We start from the raw sequence: 19,970 nt of genomic DNA on the forward strand, positions 1-19,970 counted from the left end.
ATTTGCCTCAGCTGTTGGACTCATACTGCCACTCTGACCATCCTGCGGCAATAATAATCTTATCGTTATTTGGAGTTCAGCATTTTTACAGTTTTGGACCGCTGTTAGTACAAAAAGACTGTTTAAATATGTCGATAGTATCATTAGTAATCCCAGGCGTGTTAAAGGTGTAGGAAGGGAGATGAGAGGTGAATGAATGACACGAGAGAGCAGGAAATTGCTGACAGAGAAACACGTCTGGTCAGCATGTTTCTCTAAAGCTGCTTATTCGACACATCTGCATGTCATTCAAGTGCATTTAGACAGATAGAAAATACACTGACTGAATGCTTTTTCAAATACTAAAGATGCCCTGTTCTACTTTTTGGGGTTTCCCCCTTTCCTGTAGTTTGTTATTTAGGTTTGTGTGCATGTAAATGGTCTGCAAAGGATCAAATCCCTTCCTGGAGCTTCTCTCTGACATCACTATTTAACACTGGTGCTTCTATTGGCTATCGCTTCAACATATACGTGATAGGCTAAGGGGCGGGACATCTCTAAGCGGTTGACCAATCACAACAGAGCCGGCCAGCTAACCAATCAGAGCAGGCTGGGCTCTGGTTTCAGACAGAGGGTGAAAAGAGGTGCTGCAGCACAGGCAGTATGAGAAAAATAAAGAGCTTTTTGAACATTAAAGCATGGAGACATGTCCCAGTAGAGACACTACATACTGATATACACCTGAACCTCAGCAGGAGAGGACTCTTTAAAGTAGAGACACTACATACTGATATACACCTGAACATCAGCAGGAGAGGACTCTTTAAAGTAGAGACACTACATACTGATATACACCTGAACATCAGCAGGAGAGGACTCTTTAAAGTAGAGACACTACATACTGATAAACACCTGAACATCAGCAGGAGAGGACTCTTTAAAATAGAGACACTACATACTGATATACACCTGAACATCAGCAGGAGAGGACTCTTTAAAGTAGAGACACTACATACTGATATACACCTGAACATCAGCAGGAGAGGACTCTTTAAAATAGAGACACTACATACTGATATACACCTGAACATCAGCAGGAGAGGACTCTTTAAAGTAGAGACACTACATACTGATATACACCTGAACATCAGCAGGAGAGGACTCTTTAAAGTAGAGACACTACATACTGATATACACCTGAACATCAGCAGGAGAGGACTCTTTAAAGTAGAGACACTACATACTGATATACACCTGAAGATTTGGGCCCCTCAAAACAAAGCTGGTACATCGTTGTTCATTTTGTGAAAAGGGAGGAATCTGTTTTGCTGCTTTTAAGATTTAGAAATATGTTTCTGTCGCCCTCTAAGCCACTCTAAGGAAAAAGAAAGGTGGTAAGTGTCTGTAGGCATGTTTACGATATCTCCCAATATTTCTAATTATTTATTTATGTACACGCCTTCCTCCCTTCACTTTTATCAACTGTTCTAATTAATTATTAAAAATATGTTGATAAGAATTTGATGTGTCTGACTTTCAATCCCAATGTCGTTTGCATGATGTATAATGTGTCACTACTGATGTCTTCATTGTGTTATAAATGTTGTTGTTGCATGGGTTATTGTTGTTTACGTCGAGTACAAATATGTTTAATCTCCTCTGCTCCTTCACAATCACAGATTACTTTTTTGACACACTTTTTAAAAAAATGATTTGTTCGCAGCAGCACATTGGTTAATGTTTGGAAGAATATCAAGCTTTAATCACAATTAATCATAACAACAGACCCCTAACGAGAATTCAAAACACTGTGTGTGTGTGTGTGTGTGTGTGTGTGTGTGTGTGTGTGTGTGTGTGTGTGTGTGTGTGTGTGTGTGTGTGTGTGTGTGTGTGTGTGTGTGTGTGTGTGTGTGTGTGTGTGTGTGTGTGTGTGTGTGTGTGTGTGTGTGTGTGTGTGTGTGTGTGTGTGTGTGTGTGTGTGTGTGTGTGTGAGGAGGAGGAAGAGGTTTATTCCAGGAAATGTCTCACTCACAGATAGGTTTCCAGGGCAACAGTGTAGCAGCGATCCATCTGGAAGAGCGAGGAAATTTGCATTTTTTTTCCTGTTATGTGTGTGTGTGTGTTTCTGCGTGTTTCTGTGTTTTGGCATAACTGTCTTTAAGGTCATTGACGCTCCTTTCCTCCCCCTTTCCTCCCCTCCCCACTCCTCTCCTCTGTGAGTAGATACGCAGAAGAAGAGGATTGTTTTCCAAGTCACTCTAAGTAATCTCCCCCCCACTAATGCATGGAAGCTTTTCCACATCCTAGACACAGCTAACCAATGAGGTCGCACAGAAAGAGGCTAGCAGGGCTAGCATGTAGCTTCTCTGAGCTAAAACCTTTTGGGTGGACTCTACCTACGGTGGGCGACAAGTGCAAACGTGCTGCAACGGCCACCAAAACACTTCTAATAGGAGAAAGCTGCTGCAGTTTCAGAAACAATGCAAATAAAAACACACAAATGTGCAAAAACATGCAAACAAATAAACATCTTCACCAACTTGACAACACATGCGCCAATTGAGCAACGTTCTGTATTTGTAGTGTTTGTGTGCAGAGCTTTTAGTAAACGCTGCGCATGTTTCTTCAGGTTGATGATGATATTTTTGTATTTGCATGTGTTTTGGCACATTTGTGTTTTAATAATTCCATCAGTTTTTGATACTGCAGCACGTTTCTCCTAACAGATGTTTGTTGGCCGTCATAATGTGTTTGCACCTGTCGGCCACCGTACTCTTCTATATTTGACCGCATCATCACACCAGAGGGAAGTTCACTGCTGCCAAATTTGCTGGTTTCCCACGTTGCAGGCGCGAAATATAAAGAAATACAACTGGGAAAGATAAAGGCAAACTTGACAGAGCTCATTTTCATTTTCACATTTAATGAGGGAACGACCCTGAGAGTTGGATGATACTGCTGAGTCGGCTGTTTGGAAAGAGCTTGCACGGCTTGCAAGGCTTGACACACCCGAGACATTTCATCAAAGTCCTCCTGCCCTTTTTTTTTTTTTTTCAGTCTCATCCGCAGGGACGGGTCACTGTGAATGACAAGCTTGCGTTTGGCTTTACAAGTTCAATCCCGCTTTGTCTTTTGTTTTTTTGTTGCTCATTAATTACGGCTCACTTTGTATCTTGCAGACAAAGTTGAAGAGATGACGCACGCCCAGAAGACGTCGCCTGTCGATATGAAGATCGCCACCATCAAACCACGGCCATCCAGTCGCTGTTTGGTGACAGCAGCTGATATCAATGTAGGTGATCAAAGCGCAGGTGACATCAAAAAATACTTTAAATAAATAACTTCGTTTCACTGATTTGTATTAAAGCATTGTATTTGAAAAAACGAATGGGAACGCCAGCATTCGTAAAAACGTCCGAAATATTTTAGGTTTTTAGGTTTTGCAGCTAAATAAGGTTGTTTTGCCTTCGTCCGAAAAGGATTTGGCGTTAAAAGAATAATGGAAACGCCTTTTGACGTAACACGAACATTTAAATAACACGTCTGATCAGAAATTATTATTAATGTTGTGTGAAGGCTGTCTTTTTACGATCGGCATGAAACAAGGACAACGAAGGTCAAACAAAGTCCTTCTTGGGAAAATAAATGTTTGTGAATCTATTTGACTTCAGTTTGTTCTACAGCTACAGTAAGTTTTTACTAACAAATATATCCGAAACTTGTGTTTGTGTCCACACCCAGCAGATATAAAATGAAGAATGTGTATTTATTGGTATATCATTAACAATATTCTTGTTTGCAGTCATTATATCATGACCGCCAGGGAGTAGCAGTGGTGCCACCCACTGTGCCGGGGGCTTTCCTGGGGCTACCTGAGAAGAGCACTTTGAAAAAGCAGAAGTCCATAGGTATGATGTTTTTACAGTAAATGTGTGACTGAAGGAGTGAGTGTTAGCGTTGTGAAGCTCATGTCCAGCGCTTTTAGCATGTCCTAATATTCTATTAATACTCAGAGGGCTCGCTCGGTGTGCTCAAGCAATATGCAAGTTAATTATAGATAAATTAGAAGGATCCAGTCAGCAAAGTGTGCTTTCAGGAGATAATATTTGAGGTCATTAAACATGTGCTGAAACCTCATTCTCACTGCTGAACCAAAGGGACGCCGTGCAGCCTAATGTTACTCACGGCGCTTTTTAATTGCAATGCCATCATTATTGTAACAAAAAATGTGGATCTTTTTGTGTTGAAATTGCCGTGTGTGTCACTTATAGAGTGGTGCAGTGACGCGTCCTAAAACCCGGAAGTAAGCTTCTTCCGGTTCCCTCGACAAAAAAGCAATGCAATACTTTTATAATTTTCTAATCATAAATCTAATCGATAGATTTATGATCTTCCGGGTTTTAGGATGCGTCACTGCACCACTCTATTGACTAAGTGACAACAAATTAAACTGAATGTAGCTTTGTCCACGCCTTTTTGTCTATTAAATGAAATAATTCGATATTTTAATTGACTCAGCTACCTTAAGTAATCCACTTCTGCTCTTCTGTATATATATGAAATCAAATTGGCCTTCAATATAAATGTTTATTTTTATCTAAATCTCACGTGGTGGTTTTGGGTAAATGCCAAAAGTAACTCACCAGTAAATTCCTGCTTGCTGCCGAAAACATTTTATATTCAGTTACTCTTCATTTATCTTGTCTCATAAAACTCAGGAAAAGATTAAGAAAGAGCTGCCATCAATAAATGAGACATTGACTGCGTCAAACAGAAGCCATGCTGGAAATAAAACATAGGGATGTCAACCCCAGGTCCTCACATCATTGTTCCTTCTGCTCTATTTCTCCAAGGTACATCGGAGGACGACAAACATGGATTCCTCACGCCTCCCTTACTCAAGTTTGCCCGCAGCCTCTCCATGCCCGACACCTCAGAGGACATCCCTCCTCCCCCAGCCATTTCACCCCCTTCTCCACCTGACTTCAACTCTGGTCCAACACCCAAGAGCTACGGCACCACACGACCCAGCTTCACCCAGAACTCAGCCAATGTGGTGAAGACCATTAGCCGAACAACCGACGCCGGGACGTTACGGCGCGGCTATTACCGGCAGAGCTCTGAGCAGTTTGACTCGCGCATTCGAGGGCGCGCTCCAGTACCGGAGAACCCTTACTCCGAGGTGGGCAATAGGAACCTGTACGTGCCAGCCAAACCAGCTCGAAGGAAGGGCATGCTTGTAAAACAGCACAACGTTGAGGATAGTCCGGAGAAAAAGTGTCACATGTCATCAAACCCATCGGGCGCGGTTTCCATGCCTACTACGCCTGTAGAACGAACTTGCTCCTCCATCCCCATCCCTACCATCATCATCAAGGAGCCCTCCACCAGCAGCAGTGGCAAGAGCAGCCAGGGTAGCAGTATGGAGATCGAGCCCACCACCCCCGAACACCCTCCTCTCATGCCTGTTGGTGGTTTGCGTCCCGAAGACCCGTCTTTAGGCAACCCCTTTGCCGCAGCTATTGCTGGGGCAGTAAGGGACCGGGAGAAGAGGCTAGAGGCAAAAAAGCACTCAATCGCCTTCCAGTCAATAGATATTGGGGATGATGACTTCGGTAGTCCTACACCGACCCCTCGTCTTCGCCATTCTAAGTCCATCGATGAAGGCATGTTTAGCGATGAGAGGCTTCGAAGGATATTGGGTCCCCCTGCACAGCTTGGTCGTCCTGTCGGGGGAGGTAGTGGCAACATGACAGATTTCAACTCTCCTGAGCCCACAGTGGTTCGGGAGCCTCTAAACACCAGAACAGGCCAGTGTCCCAACCTGGACAGTCCCGTTAGTCTCCCATCCACACCTCCTAAGAGCCACTACAGGTCAAACGGGACTTACCTCCATCCTGTTACAGGCAAACCCCTTGATCCTAATTCCCCTCTTGCTTTGGCCCTGGCAGCTCGTGACCGGGCGATGAAGGAGCAACAGAACCATCCTCAGAATCAGCCAACAAATCCTCCTCAGGTTCAGCAAACGCCTAAACACGAACCCCAGTCCCTCCCAAGTCAGCCAAGCCACAAACCAGACCTCAATCAACCGCTGTTTATTGACACCAAACTACGCTCGGGGATCGAGACAAGTTTTGCCGCAATCTCATCAGCAACCATGGGGCGGCCTAGTCGAGGCGGTCTGCGGAGACAAATGACGGAGCAGAAATATGAGTCTGATGGGGCACGGGAAGAACGAAAGCATCAGGCAGTTGAGGAGAGGAAAAGTGCGCCAGCGGATGTGTCGGATTTATCACAGCAGTTAACTGGACTGTTGATGGTCCACACCAGCAACGAAGCAAGCAACAAGGGAAACAACCAAGAGGTGGAGGGGCAGGACAGCAACAGGCCATCGGAGCTGAAGGACCCCAACCAACCGGATCCTCACAACTCTTCGTCACTGTCCCCCAATCCCCAACCAACCTCATTAAGGAGGAGGAGCATGCCCTTGAATGAGTCCATTGACGAACCAGTAAAACTGCCCTTCCGCATCCCACCACCCCCTCTTGCATCAGTTGACATCGATGAGGAATTTGAATTCTCGGATCCCCTCCCACCACCGCTGGAGTTTGCCAACAGTATCGACATTCCTGATGATCAAGCGAGTGCCATTGCAGAGATGATTCAGCAACAGAGACGAAATGGGGGTCCTATTCTACCACCGTACCACCCTCACGCCCCGCCACCTGTCACTGAGCAACACAAACGGGTTGCAAACAACATGCCACCCTCATATCCTCCCCCTCCACCGGATTTGGAGTCAGGGGTGGGTGACTCGGGCATCGAGGAGGTAGACAGCCGCAGTAGCGGGGATCCTCAGCACATGGAGACAACCAGCACCGTTTCCAGCATCTCCACCCTGTCGTCAGAGGGGGGCTTCTGCGACAGCGCTCTGGAGAGCCTCTACGCCACCGCAGACGGACACGCCTTCCTGGTGGACCGGCCCCCTGTGCCCCCCAAACCCAAGGGCAAGTCCGTAATCAACAGAACATCGCTTTATCATGACGCTCTCATTGAAGAGCCCCCGGAGTCCTATGGATCCCCGCCTCAGGACCCTCCCCCTCCTCCTTCATCCTCTGAACCTCCTAGGACTCCTACTCAAAGGACATCCAAGCTGTGGGGCGATCAGCCGCCAGAGCTGCGCAGTCCCCCATCAACACCAGACTCCAAGAACACCGTTATCACCGAGCTGAGCTCCATCCTGCAGCAAATGAATCGCGACAGGCCAGCCAAGCCAGGAGAAAGCCTCGACTCCCCCACAGGGACCAGGGGGGGCTTCGGAACAAGGTATGTATTAAATAGGTCTTTAAAATCTCCCGGTTTCCAACTTCTTCCTTTCTAAATTGCATTTATATTGATAATGCCTCGTATATCTGCCCCAGATCTTCCTTCATCTTTTACTTGAATTCATAATTCATTTGACCTTACAAGTGGTGGCAATGCCAAATAAAGGCTTTGCAATTAGTAGCATTTTCTGCTATGGTGTCATAGAATAGAAACTGTTGTGTCAAGGCGGACTTGACTAGTTATTGATACTATATCTGTAATTGTGTGCACAGTGTAGGGCTGCACGATTTTGGGAAAAAATCTAATTGCGATTTTTCTGACAGATATTGCGATTTGCGATATTTGTTTTTAAGCGACCCAACAGAAGTTTATTGTAAAATGCGGCCATATCTCCGGCTAGGAAGGTCGCATCAACATGCTCCCGTCTCTAGCACCCCCGCAGCCCGAGCTACGAGTGAAAGAACTAAACTTCCATGAAACTTCCGTTGGGTTGCTTTAAAGTCAAGCTTCAGTTTAAGATTCACCCTGTAATAGAAACATGTGATGGAGCATTACTAACCTGACTCAGATGGTTTGTTTCACCGAACCATCTAGGAGAGCTCCATTGGAAGCCATTTGGAAAGGGCAGGCACTTTCAAAGATACTTAGCAGGTGATTGGATCAATCTGTCTATCACCTTCTATCATGGGCCACTTTTGATTGGTTAACAATGGCTGGTGCATGTGGAGCACAGAACTTCTGATTGGTGTGGATGACTGACACACAAGAACAACAACTAATCGCAGGCTTTGCGATTTGATAATCGCATCATTTAAAATCATGATTTCGATTTAAAATCGATTCATCGTTCAGCCCTACAGTGAACCTGATGTTTAAGTGCTCCTTTAGATTAATTTCCGAGATGCCAGGGGTGTCATTACAGTGTTGGTTGAGATATACAATAACACATGTTCTCTCTTACTTCTTGACTGATCGAGCCATTCAGATAGTAAGGGGTTTATTTCCTTTGGATTATTGATAACTATCACAAAGGGACTACGAGCTGATCCACTGCATGCTCATCATTGATTATACTTATGAGTTTGTCCTTGTGTAATGTTGATAATAGCTTTGTGAGTTGTGTTTGAAGTACATATTAAGATGCAGGGGTGTGAAAGGTTTATAGTATCAACTCAAGGATGAGGCTAATGTTTGTTGTGGCTCACACTCTATATTAATGTATCTATTTCCTGCATAAATCAAAAATACAAGGTTGAAAGTTGTCATAGCTTTCCATAAGTCTCTGTGCAAACATGATGATGATTTATAAACCTAGCAATCTTACTGCTATAGCAAGACATTGAGAATCTGTGATGTCACTTCACCTACTTTTGTTGGTTAAGCAAGTTCCTTCATTTACTTCCCTGCAAAATCACTAATCTGTTCAATTCGGCAACGACTACAAGCTACTAAATTCAGTCAACCATGGTAATCATTTCTTCTTCTGTTCAAACTGGACATTGAACGTAATTTCAAAAGCCACAGCTGGGAATTGTCAGTCGTGTTTTTTGCTCACAGGAAATACTTAGAGGTTTAGGTGAGGGCTGGCACCATAGAGCGTGCAGAATGCAGACTTTACTCTGTAGTCATGTAGTTGTTGCTGGATATATTTGGTCATAAACAATAACGTTTGTGGCTTAAACGTGTCTGATGGTCTTCTTCTTGTTGGCTTTCAAATTAGACGAGAAAACGTTTTGGTTTTTTTGACTGGTTTGCAACACGATAGAAACGTTGTTAACACGCCAAATCTCTCAAAGTCAATCGTCTTGACAACAAGCCGATCTATTCACACATGCTCTACCACACATTGCACATTGACTTGATTGAGTCAATGCTGTTGGATTCTTGAATTTGAGGGATTTTGGCCTCAAAAGTCCTTGAAAAACATTGAATGTTATGTTTTAAGGAGGCGACGCTAACACTAGAAGTGTGTGCCAGACATTATTACAGAGACTTTGCTTTCGGGAGCTGTTAGTGTAGAGTCTATTTGAGGTTTGGTCCAAATGATTCTCAAATTGGCGCTGTCACCTACAGCTCCTCTGGGTTGTTGTTAAAAAAAAATTGAGGTTTGCAATGCATGTTTGAAAGATACATTTGTAAGGTCTGTGTTTCATGGAGTTACCATCCATTGACACCCTACATTACAAACTCTTAAAAATTAAGATCTAATAGGAAGGGTTACTCTCGTGAGTTAAATCCTCTGTTTGTAAAGTAGGACATAATTCATTCATATCATCCTTTGGCTTTTTATTGACATGTATATGCGATTTTTCTAGAGCGAATTATTGGATGAAGCACAAGGGTTTAGGGTTAGGGTTAAAAAAGGCAATACATACTGTTAAATATGTTCTTTATTCTCGCGTCCAGGAGAGAAGCTTTAAAATGAGACTAAATGGAGTCTCTGAAAAGATTCAAATGGGATACTTTAATTAAAAAAGGCGCGGTAGTGTTACAGACAGAATATTGTTCCAGCAGAAAACAGCTGTGATCTGGCTCTCCTGAGCAAGAAGAGAAGCCCGAATCCCCCAGTCGGTGCCGTTATATATCCTCTGCTGGCTCCTCCCCGCCAGCCGGCTCGCCTCGCCTCTAATGTCCGTTGTTGCATTTAAAACAGAGGATTGGTACTTTTCACCTTCAACATATGCTTAACACGCCTTTTCTCCTCATATTCTCTTTCATCACTTTTCATGTAACAGATTCTAAACGCTGTAATCAATACTCTAAAACATACTTCTCGGCTGGTTTGGTTTCCGGTCATTCCGGATGTTGTCACATGCTACTCTCGTCTGTAAACAATAGTGTATTCAAATAAACTGTACTTTCATTTAATATTCAACATGGTAGTATCTCGACATCTATAGTTGTAGTGTTAAATCAGTAGGTTTCGGTTTTCACCACACCACGTCATTTCGCTTCTCAATTCACCTCTTTAGGAAATCGTATATTAGCCACATGCTAAATGCTAACCGTAGATGAAGGATTTTCAGAATAAAAGCTTAACTGCTTGTGCACAAGAATTTCTGGTTTTTCAGTATAAAAGAGCATTTAACTTGACAGTATGTCTAAACTACATTATACCATCAAAACATTGATTTTAAATTTCTAACAATACCAAAGTAAAAGCAGTTTACTTGTTGATAGGTAGGTTAAGGAGACGGTACATTCTGTTCAGCAAGACTGATTTCCTGCAACCCCATGTTTTAAAGAAGTTCAAGCTAGGGCTGCTCAATTAATCGCATTTTAATCGCGATTACGATTATGGCTTGCAGCGATTACGAAAACAACGTAATCGAAATAAAACGATTATTTTTTATTATTATAATAACTTTTTTCTTTTTAATATTTTTTTTTTTGTGGTTTTTCAGTTGAATTATACTTAAAGTTCAGGGTAATCAACTGTTAAAAACATACTGTTCACATTTTTTTCTCTCCAATAAATGTATGTTTTCAAAGTCAATGAATAATCACATTTAATAATCGCAATTACAATTATTGACCCAAATAATCGAGATTATGATTATGGCTTGCAACGATTACGAAAACAACGTAATCGAAATAAAACAATTATTTTTATTATTATTATTACTTTTTTCTTTTTAATATATATATAATTTTTTGGGGTTTTTCAGTTGAATTATACTTAAAGTTCAGGGAAATCAACTTTTTAAAACATACTGTTCACATTTTTTTTCTCCAATAAATGTATGTTTTCAAAGTCAATGAATAATCGCAATTACAATTATTGACCCAAATAATCGAGATTATGATTTTTGCCATAATCGAGCAGCCCTATAGTTCAAGCTACGCATGAGTGAGATTTGCAGTGACTGGGACAAACGTTTTGATGGACCCCTCACCTGAACCAGCTCATGGTTTTTTAATCTCCCCTGTTTGAGAGGGTGATAAAAAGCAGGATGAATAATTCACTGCTCACATGCATTTTGTATGAACGGTCCCATCGCTCATCGTTGAGGTGTAGAGAGCAGATTCCTCTGGGCGCTGGGTCTAATAAACATTGTTAGATCAACACGGTGACGTCCATTTGTGGTGATCACAGCGAGACACCCAGCAGATGCTCGGGTCCGGCCTCGTGTACATCCCTTCACGCTTCACGTCACTTACTATCATGTTATCATCATTCTCGTCTGTTGACCTTTACACCTTGTACTCATTTCATTTTCAGCTCACGCCTCTCCATCTCCATTTCCTCCTGTCTCCTGTAGTTCCTTCACCTCTTCTTTCTTCATGTGTCTCACACCTTCACAGGTAGGTTTTCATCAGATGGTTTCACATCACTCCGACGGCCTCTTTCCACTGTGATTATTTTTACCCATCGCTATCAGTTCCTAGGAAGGTGTCGTTATGTGTGTTTGTCCGCCTGTTTGTTTTCACAGTCTTGTGAACTGGGCTAGTCAAGAAACATTTAAATGACATGCTTGATAAAAACCGTGCTCCTCAGAAGTTGATATACAAAGATTAGAATTTAAGGGATTTTGAAAATACTGTTTCAATATTTAAGAACAAACTTGATGTGATACTGTAATCATTGTTAATATTAGAACCTTCTTGAGGCACAAAAATAGGATTTTCCTTAAATAAAACAATGACTCTAAAAGGCAATAGACTCACAAACCAATCGTATTTCTCTCACTCATCACGTATGATACACATTAGAGATGTCCCGATCCGATCACGTGATCGGGGATCGGAGCCGATCACGTGATTTTCAAAAGATCGGAATCGGGAGAAAAAAAATCGGGGATCGGGATTTTTTCTTTTTGATTTTTTTTTTTTTAAATACTTTTTTTTAAATTTTGTATTCAATGTTACAAAACAAAAATGACCATGTTCAAGTCTTAAAGTCATCCTGAGGCCTTAGTTTTGGTTTCAAATTACACAACATCATGTATGTGTTGCTTCTTTGGGGCTTGTTTTCATAGACCTGGTTGCTTATTTCTCTCAAATCTGGCAACAGAGTGGGCAGGGCGCAGTGTCTAATTGTAGCAGTAAGCTAACGAGTACTGAAAGCTTTATTTTGTTTTGATCCAATGCTGCACAACTGAACTGACCCAATGCTGTTGTGAAAGAAAGAAGCTATATCCATGTTGGATAGAATATCCAATTTAAATAAAAAAATAACCTTAAGGGACAACTTGAATGCTTTTTTTTCTCTTAATGCATTGCATAAAGATCGGATTGGGAAAAATCGGTATCGGCAAATTGTCAAAATCAAATGATCGGAATCGGATCGGGAGCAAAAAAAGGTGATCGGGACATCCCTAATACACATGGTTCCAATGGGTGCTTACAATTCTTGAAAATTGGTCGATTTAAGGGTAAAAAAAATGTAGTTTTAAAAAAATCGACGTGGTCATTATGGGCTTTGTTTCACAGAAAGAAACGTGGGTCGTTAAAAGTGCCTAAAGTCATGTATTACATTAATGTATAAAAATATTTTACCCAAGGTTAGTTATTACGCTCCATTTCGCTTTCAGCTAACGTATTTACTTCAAATGCCTCGTAGTTTTTCACGCGACACCTGCCTCAAGACAGAGCAACAATAATTCACTTTGAGTCGATACCGTTGGATCCTTGAATTTGATTGGTCTTGGTCTGGAAAGTCCTTGAAAAACATTACTTTTGATGTTTTAAGAAGGTGTGGGAATCTACTAGGAGTTTGTGCATTACCTGTATCTTCACCCTTTAGTCTGGATTGTCTTATTCTGCTTTGTTTGGGATGTTTATGGGCGTCTACCTCCTATAAAAGTAATCTAGTGTTAACATTAAGATGGGCCTTTTGGTAAAGAACCGTCTGCAGAATCGATGACACTCACTCAGCTCAGTTAAGGACTCACATTACCGGCATTATGTCTAATCTCACAGCCATCATGGTGTGACATTAAGCATGTGTAGTGTCTCTTGTTCTGCAGTCCTGGAGTTGAAGTAGCTTTGCCTGTAAAGTGCAGAGCGATTGTTGTTTGTGATGCTAAGGTATCAGAAAGCTGGCAGCCTCTCAAAGTAAACTGTTTGCTCCCCTCAAGCCGTGAGTCTGCGTGAGAGGATTGTTTTGCACCCTGGAGTTTCTTATGACTTCTAGGAAGCAGAGATTTTATGTTCCCATTTGTGTTCTTTCTACGTCATGTGACTCATTTCAAGCTTATTGCAAACATGATCTGCAACCTGGGGAAAGCATTCTACGTCAGCTCTGCAGTGACTACCACACCAGGGCAGGTGTTGCATTATTTTTTGTGTCCAAGTGTTTCCCAGGTGGCTTTCTTAAAGTGCACAAGATCCGTCAATGGAAATACAATGCTGACGTCAACACAACAAAGCATCAATGAGTCAAAGGCGTAGTCATTTCATACTCAGCGTGAACGGCTTTGAGTCAGAATACAAATTAAAACAACGAGGAATCAAGATGACGAAGAATGGGAAAAGGATTCAGACACTAGAGCGTAGTGGCTTTCTAATATCAGTTATATTTAATGCTGAAAATAACATTTATTTTATGACTTTAGCAATCAAGAGATTTACCGCAAAAAACATATCAGATTATGTGCATGGACTAATCAAGAAGTGGATTACTCCGTGTAATCTGGACTTTTGTTTCTCTGGAGGCTTTATGTGTGTGAGATGGAGGTTAAACCCGCTCTCTTGTGTCTCGGGGGTCTCTGATTATCTGCCTGCTCAGAGGGGCTTTTCATGTTGCACTACTTTGTCTGCAGGAGCGAGGCCTCTTCACATGGAGACTGCCTTTTTACTGTTTGATATCAATCAAGTGAATATCTTCTTGTGTTTTATGAGAGATTACAGAGCATGTGGATAGCCATCATCATCATTTTCTCAGCTTTCGTACCCAATAACATTTCAAATGTGTACAAGCCCCTAACGAAGCACAGTGTTTATTGCAGATACATGTAAACACCGAAAATGCCGTTTTCAGCCTCTCACATTTATACCATTTTAAAGTGAATACCTTTTGATAGACATTTAAAGACAGATAGTGGGATAGACATTTTTACAGATATTTTCTCACATTTATGACATACGGTAATGTTCATATATTTTTACATAGTTCTTTTCAGTCCCTGAAATATTCAAATGTGATGCTATATTTTTTATTAAAGTTAATATACTGTTTTTGTTTTATCAAAAGTCAAAGTTCTTTAGCTTATTTGAAACAGTTCATTGCCTCAACTTTGGGAAACTTGGATTGATGTTTCTTAGACATTTGATTGGCCAATTGATCGTTACGAACAATTGTGTGTGTGTGTGTGTGTGTGTGTGTGTGTGTTGTGTGTGTGTGTGTGTGTGTGTGTGTGTGTGTGTGTGTGTGTGTGTGTGTGTGTGTGTGTGTGTGTGTGTGTGTGTGTGTGTGTGTGTGTGTGTGTGTGTGGCCTAGCATTACTATACTTGTGGGGACCTAAATCTGTTTACACAGTCAAATTGGAGGTCCCCATGAGGGGAATCATTCATTTTAGGGTGAAGACTTGGTTAGGTTTAGGATTAGGATTAGGGTTAGGCATGTGTTGGTTATGGTTAAGGTTAGGATAAGTCTCCAGGAAATGCATGTAAGTCAATGTAATGTCCCCTGAAGTGGTGTATATACATGGTGTGTGTGTGTGTGTGTGTGTGTGTGTGTGTGTGTGTGTGTGTGTGTGTGTGTGTGTGTGTGTGTGTGTGTGTGTGTGTGTGTGTGTGTGTGTGTGTGTGTGTGTGTGTGTGTGTGTGTGTGTGTGTGTGTGTGTGTGTGTGTGTGTGTGTGTGTGTGTGTGTGTGTGTGTGTGTCAAATGGAGGTTAAACTCCTTTGTCTGAAGGAGCGTGTCTGCAGGCAGCCGAGGAAGAAGAGGAGGTTTTAATATCTTCAGACGTGCAGCTCTTCGTCATGTTAGAGTCCTGCGGAGTGAGAGGTGGTCCTGCTTCTGTTTCTGTCAGACAGATGGCAACAGAGATGCACAGAAGATGGCCTAGATTCACACATGCTCTCCCTCTCTGTGTCTCCTTCCTACCGCCTCCCTTTTATTCACTGCTTTTGATTTCCTCCTTTTCGACATTTGCGTTCTTACTTTTTATTTCTCTTTCTTTTTTCCTCCCTGTCTCTCAGCCTCCCAGATTAAATGTGCGTTGGTTGTGCCTGTGGACGAATGGGTTGCCTAGCGACGGGCTGATGAGAGCAGCCTTGAGGCCTGCAGTGATGTCAGTCTGAGTCAGGGGAGGGGTGTGTGTGTGTGTGTGTGTGTGTGTGTGTGTGTGTGTGTGTGTGTGTGTGTGTGTGTGTGTGTGTGTGTGTGTGTGTGTGTGTGTGTGTGTGTGTGTGTGTGTGTGTGTGTGTGTGTGTGTGTGTGTGTGTGTGTGTGTGTGTGTGTGTGTGTGTGTGTGTGTGTGTGTGTGTGTGTTTTTTTACATGTGTGTGTAAGAGGCCGAAACCCTCAGCAGAGTTCAGCATCATCTCACGCAGGTCACGTGCCGCGCTGCTTTAGTAGGCCAGCATTATGTAAGATAGAGTCAGTGTTTTCGATGTATGTGTGTGTGTGTGTGTGTGTGTGTGTGTGTGTGTGTGTGTGTGTGTGTGTGTGTGTGTGTGTGTGTGTGTGTGTGTGTGTGTGTGTGTGTGTGTGTGTGTGTGTGTGTGTGTGTGTGTCCACGCTGCTATAAATAAAGGCAGTGTGTGCATACATGCCAATGAGAGCGACCCTGAATGTGTGTTAGAGAGAGGAGTCATGCAATGTGGGGGCGTGAGACACGAGGTCTCCCCCGCAGATATCAATATCTCTGATACCTTCCTCCAAAGCTGCAGCTGATATTATCAAATGTTATAAAAATGTGCAAAAGAGTGCTGCAGGGAGGACATGTTGTTGTAGGCCTCTCTGATTCAATGGGATGTCTCCATGTGATATGGGAGTATAGCAGAAAATCATCTCAATGTTTATGATACTAACACGTCTTGTGAAGCAGGATAATCTAACGTTGGGCTATAAAGGAACTACAGCACGGTCACATGACTTCACGTCGCCACCGCTAAGCTAAAGGCGGCTAACGTTGAGCTTGAGGATGTTTAGTCGTCTCATTTAGACTCTTGTTAGCAACCGCTTTTAAATCCAACACGGGTGGGTATTGACGTATTTTATGTCGTAGAACAAAACGATAAATTATCTTCAGCTTGTGTTAACCACAGACCTTATGTCAGGCTAAGAACCAAAAAACACATTCAGTAAACCATTGACTTCCAGGGAACAGGAAGTGCTGAAATGCTGACACATGCCTATGATTAAGGACTCATTCTTGCCCCCCTATATACGGACCATGCATTTTTTTTATGCAGCTTTATGTGACGCAAAGGGCAGCAGCAGACCAGGCGAACATTGCTTTCAATCTGAGTGCATTTGTGCAGAATGTGCCTGCAGTGTTTGTGTGTTTAACCAGCGGTGGACTGTACTTTAGTATATTTACTCAGGTACATTAGACCAGTGTTTTTCAAAGTGGGGGCCCCGACCCCCCGGGGGGCCGCCGGGGGGGTCACGCAAAGTTTGAGGGAAAGGGGAATTAATTTTTTTATGTTATTAATAACTGAATATCTATCAATCTATGTGTCCTTTGATGCCAATCTTTTAATATTTTTTATTTATTAATATATATATATATTTTTTTTAAATCACACGACCGCCCTTCAAGCCAATCAGAATCGAGCTGCCACTGCTGAGAGGGAAACTGAGTATCTGCTCAGCTTTTGGAGCAAGTGAGAGCTAGTGAATATTTCGCTCTGCAGCTGGATGAGAGCACGGATGTAGCAAATATCGATGTTTATATATATGAATATAAATATGTTTATTGTTAACATTACTGTTGAATATTATATATAAATAGCTTTCAAAAATGCAAAAAATATATGTTAATTTTTCATATTACTGGTCAAAATGATATAATATTATAAAGACAAATCACTTTAAAAATGCTTTAAATATGTTGATATTACTGTTGAATATTGTGTTAAGAATGTTTATAACAGAAGACACAATGAATGTAATGAATGACAAACAAAAGATAAATACAAACATTTTTTAGAAGAATAACTGATTAATTCTTAATACAAATATATATTAAGAAAATGTATTAAGCTGTATGATTAATTTGTCATATTTTCCATCATAATGTACTCATCCTTTAAAAAAAAAAATTGCAACAGGGGGGTCCCCGCAAGAGCATGGCAAAGTTTGGGAACCCCTGCATTAGACAACCCTCTGTTAAAAAAGGATTGTGAGATTGGTGGTTCGTTATCCTTGGGCGAGATACATAACTCCAAGTTGCTCTTGATGGCCGTCAGTGTGTGAATGTACGTTTCTCTGAACCGGTGGCAGCTTGTATGAATGTGTGGGACGAGTGAATGCTGGCTTGTAAATGTTTAATATATTTTGATATGTAAAAGCGCTTTGAGGGGTCACAAAGAAAGCGCTATGTAAATGCAGTTACTATTTACCATGTGTCATAATAAGGCATGGGGATGGTCATTATATTCTGAAGCGTATCATTGTAATCGGCGTCAAAGCAAAATACAATGTTTATTACAGATTTATGATGACACTTGACACAAAATGACTTATCTCAAATTAATCTTTATTTTCTCAGCTTTCAGATGATGTACAAAACCTATACGTGGCATATATTACTATTTCCTCCTTAAGATCCTTTTTCCTCATTAAAAGAAGCCAACAATATGTTAATTAGGTGTTAATTTCATTACTTTATCTCTATTTCAAGGCACTCAAGTATTTTCATCTCCTTCTATGTACTATTATACTTTTACTAAACTACATGTATCTGTTTACTTTAAGGTTTCAGTTCAATAATATGGGGCGAAGCCTGCGAGCGAGTTCAGGAAGTCAACTCGAGCACCAATGATACATTAACACGTGACGCACCTCGTCCCTCTTACAACCAACCAATCACATTCTCCTAAACATGCCGCTCTATTTAAGCTGCCAGGTCTTCCTGCCTCTGCCTCCTTAATGCTGCTGCTGCCACTGCTGTGTTCACTTGCTATTGCTGCGTTCATGTTCCTGCTGCTGTGTTTCATGTTGCTGCTGCTCGCCTGCCCCCCCACCACCCCAGCTTCCTCCCCAGCTTCCACCCCAGTTTCCACCCCAGCTTCCTCCGCAGCTTCCACCCCAGTTTCCACCCCAGCTTCCTCCCCAGCTTCCTCCCCAGCTCCCACCCCAGCTTCCGCCCCAGCTTCTGCCCCAGCTCCCTCCCCAGCTTCCTCCCCAGCTTCCACCCCAGCTTCCTCCCCAGCTTCCTCCCCAGCTTCCTCCCCAGCTCCCACCCCAGCTTCCACCCCAGCTTCCACCCCAGCTTCCACCCCAGCTTCACCCCAGCTCCACCCCAGCTTCCACCCCAGCTTCCACCCCAGCTTCCTCCCCAGCTTCCACCCCAGCTTCCTCCCCAGCTTCCACCCCAGCTTCCACCCCAGCTTCCACCCCAGCTTCCACCCCAGCTTCACCCCAGCTCCACCCCAGCTTCCACCCCAGCTTCCTCCCCAGCTTCCACCCCAGCTTCCACCCCAGCTTCACCCCAGCTCCACCCCAGCTTCCACCCCAGCTTCCTCCCCAGCTTCCACCCCAGCTTCCACCCCAGCTTCCACCCCAGCTTCCACCCCAGCTCCACCCCAGCTTCCACCCCAGCTTCCACCCCAGCTTCCTCCCCAGCTTCCACCCCAGCTTCCACCCCAGCTTCCACCCCAGCTTCCACCCCAGCTTCCACCCCAGCTCCACCCCAGCTTCCACCCCAGCTTCCACCCCAGCTCCACCCCAGCTTCCACCCCAGCTTCCACCCCAGCTTCCACCCCAGCTTCCTCCCCAGCTTCCACCCCAGCTTCCACCCCAGCTTCCACCCCAGCTTCCGCCTGTAGGCTCGGGGATAGTTATCTAATCATCACTCAATGTTCTTTGTAAATCTGTGGAGTGATGAGGCCCGAGCCCAGACGCCAAACTCAAACTATGCTGCTTCTAATAAACATATTAAGAACACATGAGTTCTCTGACTGAACTGAATATAATCAACTAACCCAATAGATAAAGCTTAGTGATACCTTGGTGATACCTTGGTGATGTTTCTTAGTCCGTACAAACAAAGAATGTGTCCTCCCACTGTTTGTGACGATCTAAAATATGGCTGGACACACAGATTTATAGCATACATCGTCCTCTTCTGGTATCCGTGACTCTGGGAATCTGCTGGAAATGTTAACAAGGTCAGGAAGCTAAACGAGGCTCTGTGCTAATTAGACTAATAAGCAATTACATACTGTTCTCATCAATTTCACTCCTGGAACAAGACGTGTATAATAGATGAAGGAACACCAGGATACTAATTAGAGAAGTGACAAATCTCACGTTTAATATTTTTCTGCTGTTTGACCTGTGTGTAAAGAGGTCTGTTTCTGCTTTCTGGGGGTTTCTCTTCCCTGTAGTGTGTTATATAAGTTTTAGTGCATGTAAATGGTCTGCAAAGAATAAAATCCCTGTGTTCCCTCCAGAGCAGGGGGGTGTGTGTGTGCTGCACTCAAAGGGCCGCTTGTAACTTTAAGACTATATCAAAATACATATATAAATATATACAGTAAAATAATGTA

The 19,970-nt window shown here is 42.8% G+C and overlaps 1 protein-coding gene across 1 annotated transcript in view; it reads left to right on the forward strand.

The window, feature by feature from the left end:
- LOC307027962 (SH3 and multiple ankyrin repeat domains protein 2-like) overlaps positions 1 to 19,970 on the forward strand; it is a 283,457-nt gene that overhangs the window by 252,348 nt on the left and 11,139 nt on the right. Inside the window, exons 18-21 of the mRNA XM_079662656.1 lie at positions 3,134 to 3,271; positions 3,782 to 3,887; positions 4,833 to 7,305; positions 18,856 to 19,189. Of these exons, the coding sequence (XP_079518782.1) occupies positions 3,134 to 3,271; positions 3,782 to 3,887; positions 4,833 to 7,305; positions 18,856 to 19,189 (3,051 nt within the window). The remainder of the gene's footprint in view (positions 1 to 3,133; positions 3,272 to 3,781; positions 3,888 to 4,832; positions 7,306 to 18,855; positions 19,190 to 19,970) is intronic.

Source organism: Notothenia rossii (assembly GCF_949606895.1).
Source record: "Notothenia rossii genome assembly, chromosome: 2".
Classification (NCBI taxonomy): domain Eukaryota; kingdom Metazoa; phylum Chordata; class Actinopteri; order Perciformes; family Nototheniidae; genus Notothenia; species Notothenia rossii.